The following is an 18,134-nucleotide window of genomic DNA, read 5'->3' on the forward strand; positions in this document are numbered from 1 at the left end:
TGACAGGGAGACTGAATTGTGTTGACAGCTCATAAAAAAATCCAAGAAGGCTTACATATGGCACATTAATATTTGCATATTATTTTGGCATTTTCTTCAGCTTTGCTCAACTTGAAACTGGAAACAGGAAATTTGATGTTCTTTTTTTGGGTAATGTTATTTCTTATTGATGTTCACAAGGTACACTAAATACAACAACATTTAAAATATATAGGAATACACTTAAACATCCTGTGAACATTTCCTCCCTTCTCAAAGAGACACATCTAATCCATATGTACAAATGAGAGGCACTAATTACAATGCTCAGAAGCTTTCACATCAAAGAAAAAGTTGAGGCCAGAGAAGGAGAACCAGTTTTTAACCAAACACACAAAACACTCCTTGCCTGGGCTGTGAGTCAATTCCCAGTCCCAGAATCAGGCTTCTTAGCCCAGGAATCAGGGAAGTTGTTGCAACAGCAGGTGCCCCAGAGTGACTGCTGGTATAGCTGGTGTATTAATTTACTAGGTCTGCTGTAACAAAGTAGAACAGACTGGAGGCTAAATGTCCACAGTTCTGGAGGCTGAAAGTTCAAGGTCAACGTATTGGCAGGTTGGTTCCTTTTGAAGGCTGTGAAAGCAGGGTCTGTTCCAGGCCTCTCTCCTTGGCTTGTAGATGGCCATCTCCTCCCTGTGTCTCCTTACATTGTCTCCTTTCTGCATATATCTCTGTGTCCAAATTTTCCTCTTGCATAAGGACACCAGTCAAACTGGATGAGAAACCACCCTAATGAACCTCACCTTAACTTGATATTCTCTGTAAGGACCCTGTCTCCAAATAAAGTCATATTCTGAGGGATTAGGAAGTCAACAGACTAATCTTGAAAGAAGCTGAAAGTAACTGAAAGTGAAAGTAACTCAGTCGTGTCTGACTCTTTGTGACCCCATGGACTGCAGCACACCAGGCTTCCCTGTCCTTCACTATCTCCCAGACTTTGCTCAAATTCATGTCCGTTGAGTCGATGATGCTGTCTAACCATCTCATACCCTGCTGCCCTTCTTCTCTGGTTGCCTTCAATCTTTCCCAGCATCAGGGTCTTTTCCAGTGAGTCAGCTCTTCACATCAGGTGGCTAAAGTATTAGAACTTCAGCTTTACCATCAGTCCTTCCAATGAATATTCAGGGTTGGTTTTCTTTAGCATCAACTAATTTGATCTCCTTGTAGTCCAAGGGACTCTGAAGAGTCTTCTCCAGTACCACAGTTTGAAGGCTCAAAGAGGTGAATAAATTTGCCCAACTTCACATAGTTAAATGGTTTATCCAGGTCTCCTAGACTCCATAAGCTATCTTCAATACCATAAACAAAGCATCATTCTCACCAATAAAAATTTAGCCATGTCAAGACTGACAAAGTTATTTCACAAATTACCACTGTCCTCTTTGGTTCAGAGCTAGTTCCACAAGTGAACTGAAGGCTTTTAAATACATAGGTTGACTTTCCTTTTCCTCAGTGGCTTCTCAGGCATCTCGCAGGAGCATTGGTTGAAAGATGTTGAGATTATGGTCCCTGGGTGTCCTTGACCTAAGGCCCTGCAGCCATCTGTGGGAGAAGCTTCTGGGAGAAGGGACACCCATAGAGAGAGTCAATGTCTGTTCCTCTATAGTTCTCGTTCTTTGGCCCCTCCCCTACTCCCTGGAGCTCATTCACATATCAACTCCCTTTTCTGTATGGCACTGCCTGGAATACTGGAAGGTGATTCCTTCCTCCTCCATTTGACTCCTTAAGTTTATTCCTCTAAGTCAAATATTATCAGCATGGAGAAGGAACTCCCCCCTCTCTCTCTTAATATCTCAGCCTACTCCACACAAACACTACAATGATGCTTTCAATAGCTTCATGATAGACATAACTATGGGGGCTTCCTTAGTGGTCTAGTGGTTAAGAATCTGCCTTGCAATGCAAGGGACATTGGTTCGATCCCTGGTCTGGGAAGAACCCACATACCATGGGGCAACTAAGCCTGTGGGCTACAGCTACTGAGTCCCCCTGCAGTAATTGCCAATGCCCACATGCCCAAGAGCCCATGCTCCACAACAAGAGAAGCCACGGTAATGAGAAGCCCACACACCACAGCTAGAGGTTAGCCCCCACTCTCCACAACTAGAAAAAGCCCATGTGTAGCAATGAAGACCCAGCGCAGCCAAAAATAAATAAATAAATGAATATTTTTTTAAAAAGACATACAAGTGAAAGTGAAGTCGCTCATTTGTGTCTGACTTTTGGCGACCCCATGGATTGTAGCCCACGGAATTTTCCAGGCATGGGTAGTGGAGTGAGTTGCCATTTCCTTCTCCAAAAAGACACAACGTTGACTCAATTTTATTGCTATAAATTAGCAAGCTCCTTGCCGAATGGTTTATGACTGTGTTAGGGTCTGCACAGGGACTCCCTTCGCTGTTGGTGTGTTTTGGACCATGTGCTCTCAGACCATGCTCAGGGGCTTAAGTTTTGTGCAAATGCTCAGGCTAGGTAAACATAGGCCTCAGCCTCTAAGGAGAGGATCAGTAGCTACTCTAGGCTTAGAGTTATTCTGGAACCTGTTGGGAGATGGCACCTTCTAGTCATTCTATAAATGAGACTCTAGCATTCTTGCACACTTTTCAAAGACTTCTTGAGAAGACACTAAAATCTCATCTTATGACTTAAGTGCCAGGCATTAGACCAAGGGCAGTAATTTGTTATCTCATAACATTATCTCATTTGATATTCACTGCAGTCCTGTGAGGTGACAATATTAACTTCACTGTATTGATGAGTAAATTAAGGCACAGAAAAGTTTAGTAATCTGTCCAAGGTGGAAGTGAAAAAATTCCACAGTTGATGTTCAAAAGCCAGGTCTGACTCCACAGCCCACACTTAACTTCTGTTTCACGTCACCTCTGATTTGAAAGGCGTACTTGCTTTGTGCTAACTGTGTTCTTCGCCCTAGACTTCGTCAGCTCCCAGGGTTGGTGCATCAGGCCATGCTGAGATCTCTGCTCCATTCATTTGCATATCTCACTGTTTGAAAGAAACATGCATATGCTTTGGGGGCAACGTGGAGCGGGGCAAGATGATGGGAGAGAAGTGACAAGACTTTGAAATCTTATTCTGCAAAATTCAGCTTTTTTCCTTTAATATAAAGGATGGAACCAAGATTCTGCATCTTTATTGATTCTCAAGAGTTTTAATTAGTCTGTTCTCAGGAATCACAGCCCTAAAGGTCTACGGGGCATTTCTACACTAGGTGATTGTTTTCCTACCTTTCATCTCCTGATGGCTGGGTTAAACCTCAGAATCACATACATGCTTCAGTAATTTTTCAGTTTGGAAGCTGTTTTACCCAGCTGTTTTTGAGACTGCCATTTCAGCTTCTAGAATGCATACTGAGGCCCCAAATGTCAAGAGAGTTGGGGAATTACCCTCAGGAATACCCTGTGAGGGTGCAAATGAACTCACAGGATATAATATGTAAATAATCAAAATCTTTCAAACAACTTTGCCAAGCTTGACTCAAATATACTCTGGAGAATTTAAAGTAGAGATATGATACTGTCTGGGGAGTCTTCTGTAAGCCTTCAGAGCATTTAATGGAACTATAATTCCATGCAAGGTCTTGTGTGGATTTTTCTTTATTCAGCATTCTCAGCAGGTATTTGAGTGACTTTTAAGAGATTTTCAGAATATGCTGATAATTATTTAAATTATCAGTGAATTTTCCCTCTTTATGCTCTTTAAGCATTTTTATATTAGAACTATGCTTCATTCTAGGGAATTAAAATTTTGCTAAGATGCTATGTGGTGTATTGGAGAAGACTCTTGAGAGTCCCTTGGACTGCAAGGAGATCCAACCATTCCATCCTAAAGGATATCAGTCCTGGGTGTTCATTGGTAGGACAGATGTTGAAGCTGAAACTCGAATACTTTGGCCTCCTGATGCAAAGAACTGACTCATTTGAAAAGACCCTGATGCTGGGAAAGATTGAGGGCAGGAGCAGAAGGGGACGACAGAGGATGAGATGGTTGGATGGCATCACTGACTCGACGGACATGGGTTTGGGTGGACTCCGGGAGTTGGTGATGGACAGGGAGGCCTGGTGTGCTGCAGTTCATGGGGTCACAAAGAATCGGACATGACTGAGCAACTGAACTGAACTGAACTGAAGATGCTATGTGTAAAATGTACTCATTTAAAAATGCATTATAATAAAGAACCACAAAATACACCCCCATAAATAGAGTCAACCAATCATGATGAAGGAGCAAAGGCAATACAATAGAGCAAAAACAGTGTTTTCAACAAATGATGTTAGAGGAACTGGACAGCCACATGTAAAAAAAAGTCTAGACCCAGATCTTATACCCTTCACAAAATGTAACTCAAAATGTGATCATACCTAAATGTAAAATCTGTGTGTGTGTGTGTGAAGTCGCTCAGTCGTGTCCAACTCTGCAACCCTGTGGACTGTAGCCTACCAATTATAAAACTCCTAGAAGGGAATGTATGTTTGTCGCTCAGTCATGTCCAACTCTTTGCGACCCTATGGACTATAGCCCATCAGGCTCCTCTGTCCATGGGATTCTCCAGGCAAGAATACTGGAGTGGGTTGCCATTCCCTTCTCCAGAGAAGGTAACATAAAATGGAATATTATTCAGCAGTAAAAAGAAATGAGTTATCAAGCCATGAAATGACATGGAAGCACCTTAAATGCATATCACTACGTGAAAGAAGCCAATCGTAAAAGGCTACACACTATATGATTGCAACTATATATTTTGAAAAAGACAACACTATGCAGATAGTTAAAAAAAAAAAAAAATCAGGGGTTGCCAGGATGGTGTAGAAATGAATAGGTGGAGCACATAGGATTTTAGGGCAGCGAAACTACTCTATATAATACTATAATGGCAGATGCATGTCTTTATAACTTATTGAAAGCCACAGAATGTACAGCACAAAGAAAGAACCCTAATGTAAATGATGAACGTGTGTCAGTGTAAGTTCATCAGCTGTGACAAATGCAGCACTCTGGTGAGGGATGTTGGCCATGGGGGACACTGTGCACATGTAGGGATGGGGGTATATAGGAAATCTCTGTGCCTTCTGCACAGTTCTGCTGTGAACCTAAACTTTAAACAAAAACCAAAGTCTATTTTAAAAATGCCTTATAGGGAAACAAGAGAGAGAGTCAGGAATCAGTCTTTGCTAAGAATCTGGTAGACAGAGCAGTGACAGTGTTGGGAGCTTTTCATATATTATCTCATTCAATCCTCATACCAGCACCAAAGGGTGGGTGTTATTATCCCCCTTATTTAAAGATAAGGAAATAGAGGCTTTGCAGAGACTCAGAGAGACTGTGTGATTCTATCATCTTCTGTCTTGTGTCAGGGCTTGAAATCAGAGATTTGTCTGACTCCAACACACTTTCTTAATTCATTATAAAGAGTATTTGGATATAAGCACATGTCACTGCTGAGTGTGCGTACAACAATTTACTTTACGTAAACTCTGCAGGTAAAATATTCAGATTTGAGTTCTAATATCCCACTGTGCCCAAAACTTAATCCATCTCTGTGTTTCCTGTTTCCCGATATTGAACCAGAGGTTCCCACTTTGGACTAAACACATCTGAGTCTGCTTATGTCACTTGTTTAAAAAGAAGCTCATTTCATTCTATTCTCCATGCCTCGATGAACAAGAGAAAATCTAAATTATCACACCTTGTGTCACTGAGAGGGACAACATGAACAAAACAATGTTCTCATATTCTAGAACTGGAATGACATACATTTTAAAAAATTCCAATACTCTATTCTACTAATAAGACACACAACTATTCCAAATGGGAAAAGACAGATCATCTCTATACTGACACAGGAGGTAGTGTCTCCAGGGGCCGACGACAGTGACTTCTGAAGGGCTACAGGGGTGAGGGGTCTGGATGCCCGGCATTTGAAACTTAGCTCTAAAATCTTCCCCCTTACATCTGTATGTTTAATTCATTTCATATTTTATGGCCCAATTTCCTTATTTCTAAACTGTAGGTGATTAAAGCTGCCTTCCCTATTGACATTGTTGCTAACAGAATCAAAGAAAGTAAGGTGCTTTACAAAGTTAAAAGGGCATATTTTCTATTTACTGACTGAATTTGGAAAATATAATGCAAATTTCATATTCCTTTATTCCACACCTGTGCTTTTCTTTTCTGCTTTGACTCTGCTACTTCATTTGGACATTGTAAAAACCATTCCAGCTATTTTGTGATCTATGCCCCTTCATTTTATAGATAATAACTTCCACCCTGCCTGTGACAGAACGAGTAAAAAGGTTACCCTGGACCCATACAGGCCATGGGAAAGTAGACTAGATTTGATCCCTTAGTAAATAATAAACCAATAACATATTGTTTCTGTGTCTGGAGCTTTATTACCTTAATAATAATAGCTAATATGAATCAGGTATCATCTATGTGTTAGGTGCTGTAATTGTGCAAGGTGCTTTGTACATATTATCCTAATTAAACACCATCCTATGAGGCAGAAACTAGTCAACCCCCTTTTACAGATGAGAGAACTGAGTTTTAGAGAGCTTAAGTAAATTGTCCAAAGTTAGCTATTTAAAAAATGGCAGGCATAGGATTATTGCACAGACAGTGTTCATTTGGACATCAAATTTCAATGGTCTGCTTCCCTATTACTCATACAGACTGGCTGTGGTATGGTGGGTAGGAAATGAGCTCTGGGTTCATTCTAGTGCCAGGACTGGCCTTTGATGAACCATCGAATTTCCCGCCTATAGGGCTTCCCTGGTAGTTAAGCTGGTAAAGAATCTGCCTGCAATACAGGAGACCCCAGTTCATTTTCTGGGTGGGGAAGATCCGCTGGAGAAGGGCATGGCAACCCACTCCGGTATTCTTACCTGGAGAATCCCATGGACAGAGGAGCCTGGTAGACTACAGTCCATGGGGTCACAATGAGTTGGACACAACTGAGTGACTAAGCACAAAATAAGACAAATGGACCATGGAATTTCTGCAAAACACTTATGAGAAGACATCCTGTATGGTCTCCTGTTCTATGAACCAAGCCACAGATGAGATGTTTGGTTGAAAAGCTCTTTGCCCTCACTCTCTTGTTTCCTGACCTTGGGGCCTCCCATTCACTGGCAGGGGCTTCCTCACCATGGGGTACACCAGAGTGCAGCTGGGTTACCACTAACCTGCATGATCCCCTGAGGAACCTCACAGCCCTGACACCTACCAATATAAGCTGCGCCATCCGTCACCATGTACTTGTTGCGATTTAATCTAGGGAAGGTGTGATTCCTTTGTTCTTTTGTAATGCAAGCATTCTCTCTTTCCAGATCAAAGAATTTCTGTAAGACAATAAATATATAAATAAACAGGTGAATATAGAGAACATTTTTGATTTTGTTCAAACACAAAAAGGTTTCTTATCCAAAGATCAGCAATAGACCTCATACTGAGTTATTAAAACTGCAATCTTGTTACTTCATATAGCTGAAGCTATTTTTGGTCTCAAATCCATATAGGCAACAAGAGAGAAAATGAACATGCTCATCCAGGTCTGTAATTAACGCTTTTAAGCAATAAAATGAACATAAAATTCATTCTTTCAACAGGGAGAAGGCCAGAAGTTGTTTAATTCTTATCATCTTATTCATCAGGGTGCACTGACATTTTAACTATGCCTCAGGGTGCTTATCTGTCAAGCATGCCAATGAACTGATTTCCTACATGCTGCATATCTTATAAGAAGCAGCAAGCCCATGTCAATGACTAGCTGAATTGACTGGGGATTTCCAAAGGTCAAAAAAAGGTTTTGCCCAAAGAACAAATAGTTTCCATCTAAACACTTCCGTCTACAAACTCTTTTAATAAGCAACTAAAAAAAAAAAAAAAAAAATCACACCTTCAGGTCCTGAATTTCAATTCTAATGTGATCCAAAAGCAGCACTCTAGTTCAGCTGGAATGGGGATGGGGGTGCTAAGAGATGTGAATGACATCTGGAGTGGCTTCAGGAACCTGCTGAAATGGGCAAGTGCTCAGATGAGGCTTAAACTGTGACTGAGTTCACAGAAGACCCCATTAAGGTTAGGACCTCAGGTCTCCTCCATATTGAAAAACATTGAACATTTTCAAAACTGCATGGAATCTTTCCAGAATGTCTTACAGTTGTAAAATCATGTGTGTTTGAAGGAGAGAAGACGCAGAGAGAAAAAATGATATGATACCTGAAAATGGAGATATCATTATAGTTTCAAAACTGTAAGTGTCAAAATTTGGTTTGGGGAAATAATGAGAGTTGGTTTTTCCCGTTTTTTGCCTGGAAAATCCCATGGACAGAGGACCCTGGTGGGCTACAATCCATGGGGGTTACGAAGAGTTGGACATGACTGAGCATGCACACATACACACAGATTGAGAAAGGAATGATAAGCTAAGCGATCTCTAAGGTCCCTTCCAGCCCTGAAAATTCTAATCTATTTTGTTTTTTTTTTTTGGTAGAACCCTTGAGATCAATGGTACACAGGTCTAAATCTACCACCTAAGAATTTTCTATTGCACATTCCAGAGGAAGGTTCTCCTACTGCCATATTACCATGATCACAGGCAATGTAGCCTGGATCACCCTATTTCCTCAGTTCCTAACTTCTGAAAAATCTGTGTCAGATTTGATGGGTTCACATATAGCCTTGGTGGACTCTTCAGATGGACTTAATAACCTGTGAATGCTCTTATGTCATGGTTTTACACTTGTGTGGTCACATGAAACTAATTAACAGCCAGCAGTCATTCTGCTTGGATTTTCTATCACAATATCTGTCTGTACAATAGGCTCATTCCTTCTGAGGAAGATATTACTATAGAATCAAGACAAATTTGAGAAAGAATAAATTATGCATCCTAATTTAAGTCAGTGATGGTATCACAGCTTGAGGCTTGACTGAGAGCCCATTTCCTCCAGAGAGTTGACAATGACCCAAAAGAGGGAAAACAGATCTTTCTGGGGGACTATAGCAGAAAGTGAAGAGGAACTCAAAAGCCTCTTGATGAAAGTGAAAGTGGAGACTGAAAAAGTTGGCTTAAAGCTCAACATTCAGAAAACAAAGATCATGGCATCCAGTCCCATCGCTTCATGGGAAATAGATGGGGAAACAGTGGAAACAGTGTCAGACTTTATTTTTGGGGGCTCCAAAATCACTGCAGATGGTGACTGCAGCCATGAAATTCAAAGACGCTTACTCCTTGGAAGGAAAGTTATGACCAACCTAGATAGCATATCCAAAAGCAGAGACATTACTTGGCCAACAAAGGTCCGTCTAGTCAAGGCTATGGTTTTTCCTGTGGTCATGTATGGATGTGAGAGTTGGACTGTGAAGAAGGCTGAGCGCCAAAGAATTGATGCTTTTGAACTGTGGTGTTGGAGAAGACTCTTGAGAGTCCCTTGGACTGCAAGGAGATCCAACCAGTCCATTCTGAAGGAGATCAGCCCTGGGATTTCTTTGGAAGGAATGATGCTAAAGCTGAAACTCCAGTACTTTGGCCACCTGATGCAAAGAGTTGACTCATTGGAAAAGACTCTGATGCTGGGAGGGATTGGGGGCAGGAGGAGAAGGGGAAGACAGAAGATGAGATGGCTGGATGGCTACTGACTCGATGGACGTGAGTCTGGGTGAACTCAGGGAGTTGGTGATGGACAGGGAGGCCTGGTGTGCTGCAGTTCATGGGGTCGGACACGACTGAGCAACTGATCTGATCTGATGATTATCTTGAAAAACTACTCAACCTACTTTTTGAGGTATTTTTCACTCTCAAAGACTGTTGTCCTAATTCCGATTGGAAGCACATCTGTATGCTTATAGCTTTCACAGATGCATGAAGAAAATTAGATTTTAATAGCTCAGTCAATACAATACTTACAACTTTCAAACTGCAGTTGGCTATTTCAGTGCAAATAGCTTTAAGAGATGAAATAAAGTTAAATGTGAGGGGGTCAGTTTCCTTCCGGAAGCTTATAAGGAGTCGAACTTTGACGCTCCGCAGAACTAATGCTTCTCTGATTTTCCCGTCCAAGTCTGGCCAGTAAGTCCTGTAGAAATAATATTCATACAGATAAAATAAAGAAAATTAGTTTGTTTTGGAGGAAAAAAAATTACTAGACTGCAGAGAACACTGACATTAACTTGATCATTATGTGATCATTTATATTACAGATTAAATCAGCCTCTAATTTATAAGTCCTGTAGAAATAATATCCATAAAGATAAAATAAAAGAAAATTAGTTAGTTTGGAGAAAGAAATTTATTAGACTACAGAAAACATTGATATTAACTTGGTCACTATGTGATCATTTATATTATAGATTAGATCAGCCTCTAATCTATAATATAAATACTGTAGAAATAATATCCGTATAGATAAAGAAAATCAGTTACTTTGGGGAAAGAAATTTACTAGACTACAGAGAGCACTGACATTAACTGAATCATTACTTGATCATTTATATTATAGATTAAATCAGCCTCTAATCTATAATATAAATAACCTTGAGGATATGTTGATAAAATGCTCGTCTCCTGGGTTAGAACATTGAGAAATGGTGCTTTAGGCAGGTACAATCCTACCTAAAATGAGGTTTCCTATCAGGGCCTCAGGTTGTGTGGGCTAAGGGCACAGGCATACTGACCACTACCACATGCCACCCTCACACACCTCCAACTTTACTTGGATATCAGTTCAAATGTGTAAGAAGAATCAACTTTCCATAAGAATTCCAGTTAGGATCCTTGAGCACTCTGTCATCTTCAAATGCTTCTTAAACCTCTCTTCTTTGAAAAGTGCTCCCCAAATGAGATCTTGCTCTGCTTATCCAAGCTTCCCACACTCTTATTTCCAAACTGTCTTGGTCTCTTCTTGCCAAGCCCCTCCACTACTCTGGGACCTTGGAACAGTTTCCCCTGTAGGTTTAGCCTTCATCAGGCAAACAGTTTCCCCTGTAGGTTTAGCCTTTTCCCTGAATTCTTAACTTTTTACTTCAACTAAATCTGGACTCTTTCCTAGGCCACAGTTTCTGCTAAAGTCCTGCTGTGTATTTCCCACCACAACCTGTCCACCTGATTTAGGAGCCAGCCTCTGCTCCCCCAGCACACACAGTGCTTCTTTCAGAACTGTAACTTAGTTCTCATGTTAAAAAACAAAAACAATAAGCTTTCCCATGTTAACGACAAATCTCAAATTGCTCTCTCTTTAATCCTGTAATTTGTAGACCTTCTGTTTATTCATACAAATCTTTGCTTAATTCTAGGCCAATTCATTATTTAGAATAATGATATATTATTCAAAACCTTAGCCTGTGAGTAATAATTTTACCTCCAAAGGTCTCCTCTTTATATCTGACCTCAGACTCCTGTCCTTCAAGTTCTTTCACTCTCTTATTTGTACCTGCCCTTTCACCTGTGTGGGCTTCCCTGGTGGCTTAGATGCTAAAGAATCTGCCTGCAATGCAGGAGACCTGGGTTCGATCCCTGGGTCAGGAAGATCCCCTGGAAAAAGGAAATGGCAACCCACTCCAGTATTCTTGCTTGGGAAATCCCATGGACAGAAAAGCCTGGTGGGCTACAGTCCATGGGGTCACAAAGAGTCGGACATGACTGAGAAACTAACATGTTCACTTTTCACCTGTGTGGGCCCCAGATCTAAGATCCCTCTACTTTTTCCTGATGCATCAGCTCCTCCTGGTCTCCTTTCCCTGACAGCCTAGTTTCAGTTCTGATTACCTGAAGGATAGTTGCCCCTTTCCCTTCCCTTGTCTTTTTGCAGAATCTAAATCCTAGATCAATACAGTTATTCCTTTCATGTATTGCTATAGTCATAAAGCTGAGGACTACTGGAAAAAATCATCTCAACCTTCAGGGTTCTCAATACCATCTGTCAACCTCTATCCTTGTATTGGGTTAGTTCCACCTCCTGTATCTTTTGTAATTATTCTGTTACCCCACCCTAGAGAAACTTGTTCTTTCTTTCATTCACAAAATTGGGGGTCTTGGTCATGGTTCTCCTCAACTTTCTACCCTGATGGCACACACATCCTTATCCCCTTCCCTCTAATTCAGAGGATAAGGTATCCTTCTCCTTCTCCCTTAGCTGTTTTCTTGGCCCTCTGCAGCTGCATTTGGTTAGTCATTCCTTCCTGAGAATAGCCTCATCTTCTCCCTGGAGCCTTCCCTGGTGGCTCAGATGGTAAAGATTCTGCCTGCAATGCAGGAGACTTAGCTTCGATCCCTGGATAGGGAAGATCCCCTTGAGAGGGAATGGCAACCCACTCCAATATGCTTGCCTGGAAAACTCAAGCAACTCTGTCCAAGGAGTCTCAAAGAATGGGATCCTTGACTTTCACTTTTTTCCTTCTCTACCTTCTTCATTTGCGGGAAAAAAAAAAAAAAAATGCAAATCTTTCCCATTGAGAGACCTCCTCTTTGACTCTGCATTGCTCTGTGGCTGGTGCACAATCTCTTTCCTCATTATATTTCCAAGATATTTTAGATTATCCATGCTTATGCCTTCCCCCTTGGCTACGAAGGATCTTAATTTTGTTTGTTCGAAGGAACTTCATGAAATGAAGGTTATGTCAATCCTAGGAAATTATTATCCCAACCTAATAAGTCATAAACTTAGCCTTATTCTCGTTTGGAATAATTGGAAAATCAGGCAAAATCTATTGCTTCAAATTCTTCCCAAAGAGAAGCTGAAGTCTAAAACAAATCTAAAATCAAATAAACAATAAATGGGCAAAACATTAAAAATACTCTGAATTTTAAAATGCTATGTTCCTCTTACAGATGGATGGATTGACTGAGAACATATATATTTTAAGTTTGCTTCTCCTGTAAGTGAAAAAGACAGTATGAAAATTTAGCATTTAAGGAAGACCGACATGAGTACAACAAAGGGATGCCTCTTTTAAAGAAAATCTTGGCAGACCTACTTAGTTTCGGTATGCCCTTCAGGCACATGTCAACTGATAACTTAAAAAAATGTCTTTCTAATAATTTTTAATTTATTTTACTTTTCCAAATAATTTTCAAATCACAACCCAATCTTCAATCTAAAGTTGCTGTCATGCTTATAATGTAAATTACTGAGGTAGTAATTTATGGGATGGGACCCTGAGTCCTTAAAATGGACTGAGGGAGGAGATGCATTCTGGGTGAGCTGCAAATATACACTGAGATGTGAACATGCAACCTTCTGTGACTTGAGAGCATCCCAGTGTCCAGGATGTTTTTCCTGTGGTTCTCAGTTTCGTGCCTTGCCCTGGAGCCCAGGTTCTAAGAACACACTCACTGACCTTTTGGTGCTTGTGCTGGAGATAGGCAGGTAGTCCATGACTGCGATGTACACGTATTGCTTGGCATCATCTATTACACTGTAGATGGCGTCTATGTCAAAGCTTCTGTTTTTAGGGCAAAAGAGTTTGGGAGAATTCTGTGAAGACACAAAATACAAACTTTTAGAGTATTAGTTTTTGACATCCGGGATTTTCTCTTTTTTTGTTGTTATTTAAAAAACATTTTTTTTTATGAATCTTTGCTTTTAGCCAATTTTTGCAAGTCTACTTTCCAGTTCTTTATGAGATTAGACAAATACATTTGCAGTCCTATCAAAGTTCAAGCAAGTAGAAACCAAAGTGTGGTGGAATGAGTCTCAAATCTGTCCTTTAAATTGGTTTTGGGATTTCAATACACACATGTTTTATCTTTATAGAAGTTCTCCAGTTCTAAACTTATGTGACTCTGGCACACACTCATATCATACACAGTTAATTTTCTCAGATATTACCATGCATAGTATGTATACACACACACACACACAGAGAATATATATATATACACATACAGCAAGCTATTTATGCTAGAAGTCATTTCACTTGAAAGGTAAGGTGGCCGTAAAGATGTTCAAGACATATGGTCTAAAAATCTTGTTTTGTTTTTCCTTTTCTCCTATTTCTTCATCAAGTGAGGAAGAGGAGGGCTGATTGTGGAGAAAGGATCATCAGTAATTCTAGAGGAAAAACTAAGTGACTTATTAAGATGCCAAGCTCATAAGCAGAGACAGGGACTTGAGAAAAATGAACAAAGAGGCAAATTATACTTGAGATATTTTTCTTACGTTGCTCAAAGTGGTTTCCATCTTACAGAAGTATGATTTTTTTAGATAAAGTTATTATAGAAAGGAGGGATTCCCTGGTAGGTCAGTTGGTAAAGAATCCACCTGCAACGTAGCAGACCCCGGTTCAATTTCTGGGTCGGGAAGATTTGCTGGAGAAGGGATAGACTACCCACTCCAGTATTCTTGCGTTTCCCTTGTGATTCAACTGGTAAAGAACCTGCCTGCAATGTGGGAGACCTGGGTTGGGTCTCTGGGTTGGGAAGATCCCCTGGAGAAGGGAACAGCTACCTACTCCAGTATTCTGGCCAGGAGAATTCTAAGGACTGTATAGTCCATGGGGTCACAAGGAGTCGGACGTGACTGAGTGACTTTCACTTTCACTTTTTTCCTTGTAGAAAGGAAAAGATGTACTTTGGTTTTTTTACTGGCCTCCCACTGGACAAGACTGGATGGAGCATTTCTGTAGTTCCTGCATTACTCTGACAAGCAAGACACCAAACGACGGAACACAAACGATGCAATGAGTGCTTAGGTGTTTCGTGTCTGACTCTTTTGGAACTCCGTGGGCTGTAGTCCACCAGGCTGCTCTGTTTAGTATCAGAGGCCAAATAAATGGTTTCTGGAAGATTCCTGGCATGGCAGAACTGGGTCCTTCACCAAATGTTCTGCCAGTTATGGTGGTCAAGGGCCCTCATGCTTGGGAACAACTCCCTACCCTGTGCTGGCGAGTCCCAGCTTAGACAGAGGGAGATGATGCTACTGGACTGGATGCACAGCTGAGGAGGATCATGGGGCTGAGGAAGGAGCATGTTGAAGGGCCACACCTACCATGCGCCCTTACTCAGAATGTTGCCCTGGCCAATGAGTATCAGAATAAGTTTCGGATTTAAATCACTTTTCTTTAGGAATGAGGATGAACTTCCAGGTACTAAAAAACAAAAGACAAATGCTAAAGGAGAAAAACCAGAACAAAAAAGCCCAAAACAAAACAATAAAACATAAATTAGAGAACAAACAAAATCCAACGTTAGTCCTACACTTTCCCCAGCACGCACACATGCAGACGCCCCATCCGTCACTAAGACAGACGGTGTGGGCTTCTGCAGCGTCTCTCGTGTTGTCTGTTGTCCTTCCCTCTTATTCCAGATGGCCGTTTCCCTCGTCCAGGCACTGGTGCTGTTTGCTGGGCACCACTTTTATGTATCTTCTGAACTCATCTCCCTGTCTCCACAATGCTTACAAGACAAACAAACAAACGTGTGTCTCTCTCAGGACCCCTGGTTTCTTGGAATTCAGCCTGATCTCACTGGGGCAGATGTATGCACGGCCTCTGTAACCTGGCTCTCCCGTTTCTGTCTTCCTCACTTGCACACTATCTCGCCTTCTGCACCCCAAACTAAGATAATCGTCAGTCCATGGCCCTGCTCTCACCTTGTCTGCCTCCGTGTATTTGCTCTGGCCGGTCCCTCTGGCTGAAGTGTTTCCCTATCTTTATCTATCAGAGTCCTATACTTTCTCTAAGTTCAAGTTCAAATACTATCTCCTCCATGAAATTAAAAAAAAAAAAAAAAACACAAAAAACTATTTTTGGCTGCGCGAGCTCTTTGCTGCTGTGCATAGACTTTCTCTAGGTGCGGCGAGCTAGGGCTAGTCTCTAGTTTCAGAGCTTGAGCGTCTCCTTATGGTGGCTTCTCTTGCTGGGGAGCATGGGCTCTAGGGCTCTCAGGCTTCAGTAGTTGTGGCACACAGGCTTAGTCGCCCCGAGGCATGTGGGATCTTCCTGGACCAGGGATCGAACCTGTGTCTCTGCATTGGCAGGTGGACTCTTAACCACTGGACCACCAGGGAAGTCCTGAAACATTTTTATATTGTCACCCAGAAGCTACTTCTCCTGTTTCTGTCTTCCCATAATGTGATTTATTTGTTATATTATTTAGAATATTGAATCTTAAAATCACTTGCACCTGTCTCATCTCCTTGCCTAGATGGCTACTATCTTGATTTTGGGAACTGTGTTTTACTCATTTTTCTATTTCTATTAATAAATGAATATTCAAATGAATTAATTCCCTCAGCCTGTTGGGTCTGCTTTACCCAAGAGGTAAAGCTTACCATGAAGAAGCTAAGGATCTTAGCTCTAGACAGGAGCCCAGGTCAACTCTGAAATGTGTCCAAATGCCCATATTTTTGCTTCAGTTAGGAATTTCCTGAACTTCCTTGCATGTTCCCAAAACTGGATGTTTGTTTCAGGGAGGAACAAATTTAGACACAGAGTCACTGGTCTCTTTCATTGGCTATCGTCTAATAAGTTTGGGTACTGTGCTTTGGTGATGCAGCATTTACATGCTGGTGACGCGCTGGCTTCCAGCATTTATAACCTGTAGCAGGCTGGGCATGTCCCTTACACTTCCTGAGCCTCTGTTTCCAGTGGGGTGAGAACAGTAACAAATCTTTCATTATGATTTGCCTTTGGGGCTTAAATAAGAGAATGGCCTACTCCTGGTCTGGATCTGTTCCTCTTCTGCACCTGATTTCACTCATTCATCAAATATTACTAAGTACTGATACCAGCCATGCAACCAGCTCTAGTCTAGGTACTTGGCATACATCAGTCATCAATTTAAGATTCCTGCTTTGTGCAGTTTCATTCCGGCACATGCTACTTTGTACTTCCTTCATTCGTCTGTGTGATTCTCTGCTAGCTTGTGAGCTGCTTGGTTTTATGTCTCTGGAGCCTTGTGCCATGCCATGCTTAGCATGTATGACACGCTCAATAAACATTTGTGGAATGTGGGAGTGCTTCTTAGATTACTAAGTGTTGGAGTCTTGTGTGACTCCCCAACCTCTACTCCTAGTTGGAGTTGCTTTACTCTAGGTATTTCCAACTATGTGTGAATAGACCCTTACTTGTACTTGTCTTGTTTCCTACATTCTCATTTCCTAACCCAATGCCTAGAGCAGAGCAGGTGCTGTGTTTATTAAGGAAACACATGACTATTTGTATTAGTACTTCTGCCCCTGGGGTCATGGTAAAACTTGTGTGTTCTCTGATCTGGCAGAGGAAATTAACTAGTTCTGCTTGTTTAATTAGAGAGAAGACTGTTGTTTTCTTATCATTCCTGGATTAATTTTCTGACCATTGCACTTTGTACTCCTTTATTCCAAAGCAAAATACAAAGAGAAGGAAAATACAGATCTTTTTCTTTGTTTCAGCTCTCAGTGATCTGTTACCAATCAAGTGCTCTTGAGGCACCTTGATTATAGGCAATCTCTATTTCCTTCTTACATCAATAAACACCTTATATTTATATGCACCTTGTTTTGCATATTCATTAAATTCTTGCTTTAGTAGGGTTTTATTTCATATCAGATTCCTGCTTTAAAAAATCCATATTCCATTCCCAGAATATATATGCCAAAATGTAATTAAACATGAAAAGACAATCTACAGAATGGGAGAAAATATTTGCAAATCATATACATCCTTGTATCTAGAATGTATAAATAACTCTTACAACTCAATAACAAAACCCCAAGCAATCTAACTGAAAAATGGGCAGATGCTTTGATAGACATTTCTCTAAAAAGATATACAAATGATCAGTAAGTGCATTAAAATATGCAAACAAAACCATAAGACAAATTTCACAAACACTAAGAGGTCTAAAATAAAGCAGAAAATAGCAAGTATTGACTAAGATGTGCAGAAATTGAAATCCTCATTCATTTCTGGTGGAATTGAAAAATGGTGCAGCCAATTTTAAAAAGTTTCTCAATGCCTCAAAATGTTTAAGATAGAGTTACAACAGTACCCAGCAATTCCACTCCTAAGTAAAACTCAAAATAGCTGAGAACAGGTATTCAAATAAAAATTTGTACATGAAGGTTCATAGGAACACTATTCACAATAGTCAAAAG

The 18,134-nt window shown here is 40.8% G+C and overlaps 1 protein-coding gene across 2 annotated transcripts in view; it reads right to left on the bottom strand.

Annotated features, from left to right (window-relative positions):
• The window catches only part of PLD5 (phospholipase D family member 5), a 427,217-nt gene that overhangs the window by 1,466 nt on the left and 407,617 nt on the right, over positions 1-18,134 (bottom strand). For both annotated transcript variants that reach the window (XM_086342686.1, XM_086342687.1), the window contains exons 7-9: positions 13,396-13,532; positions 9,968-10,136; positions 7,283-7,397 (exon numbers count right to left, since the gene is read on the bottom strand). In XM_086342686.1, the coding sequence (XP_086198812.1) occupies positions 7,283-7,397; positions 9,968-10,136; positions 13,396-13,532 (421 nt within the window). The remainder of the gene's footprint in view (positions 1-7,282; positions 7,398-9,967; positions 10,137-13,395; positions 13,533-18,134) is intronic.

The sequence above is a fragment of the Bos grunniens genome, chromosome 16, assembly GCF_055505025.1.
Source record: "Bos grunniens cultivar Pamir isolate PY7600 chromosome 16, Bosgru_T2T1.0, whole genome shotgun sequence".
In the NCBI taxonomy this organism is placed as follows: domain Eukaryota; kingdom Metazoa; phylum Chordata; class Mammalia; order Artiodactyla; family Bovidae; genus Bos; species Bos grunniens.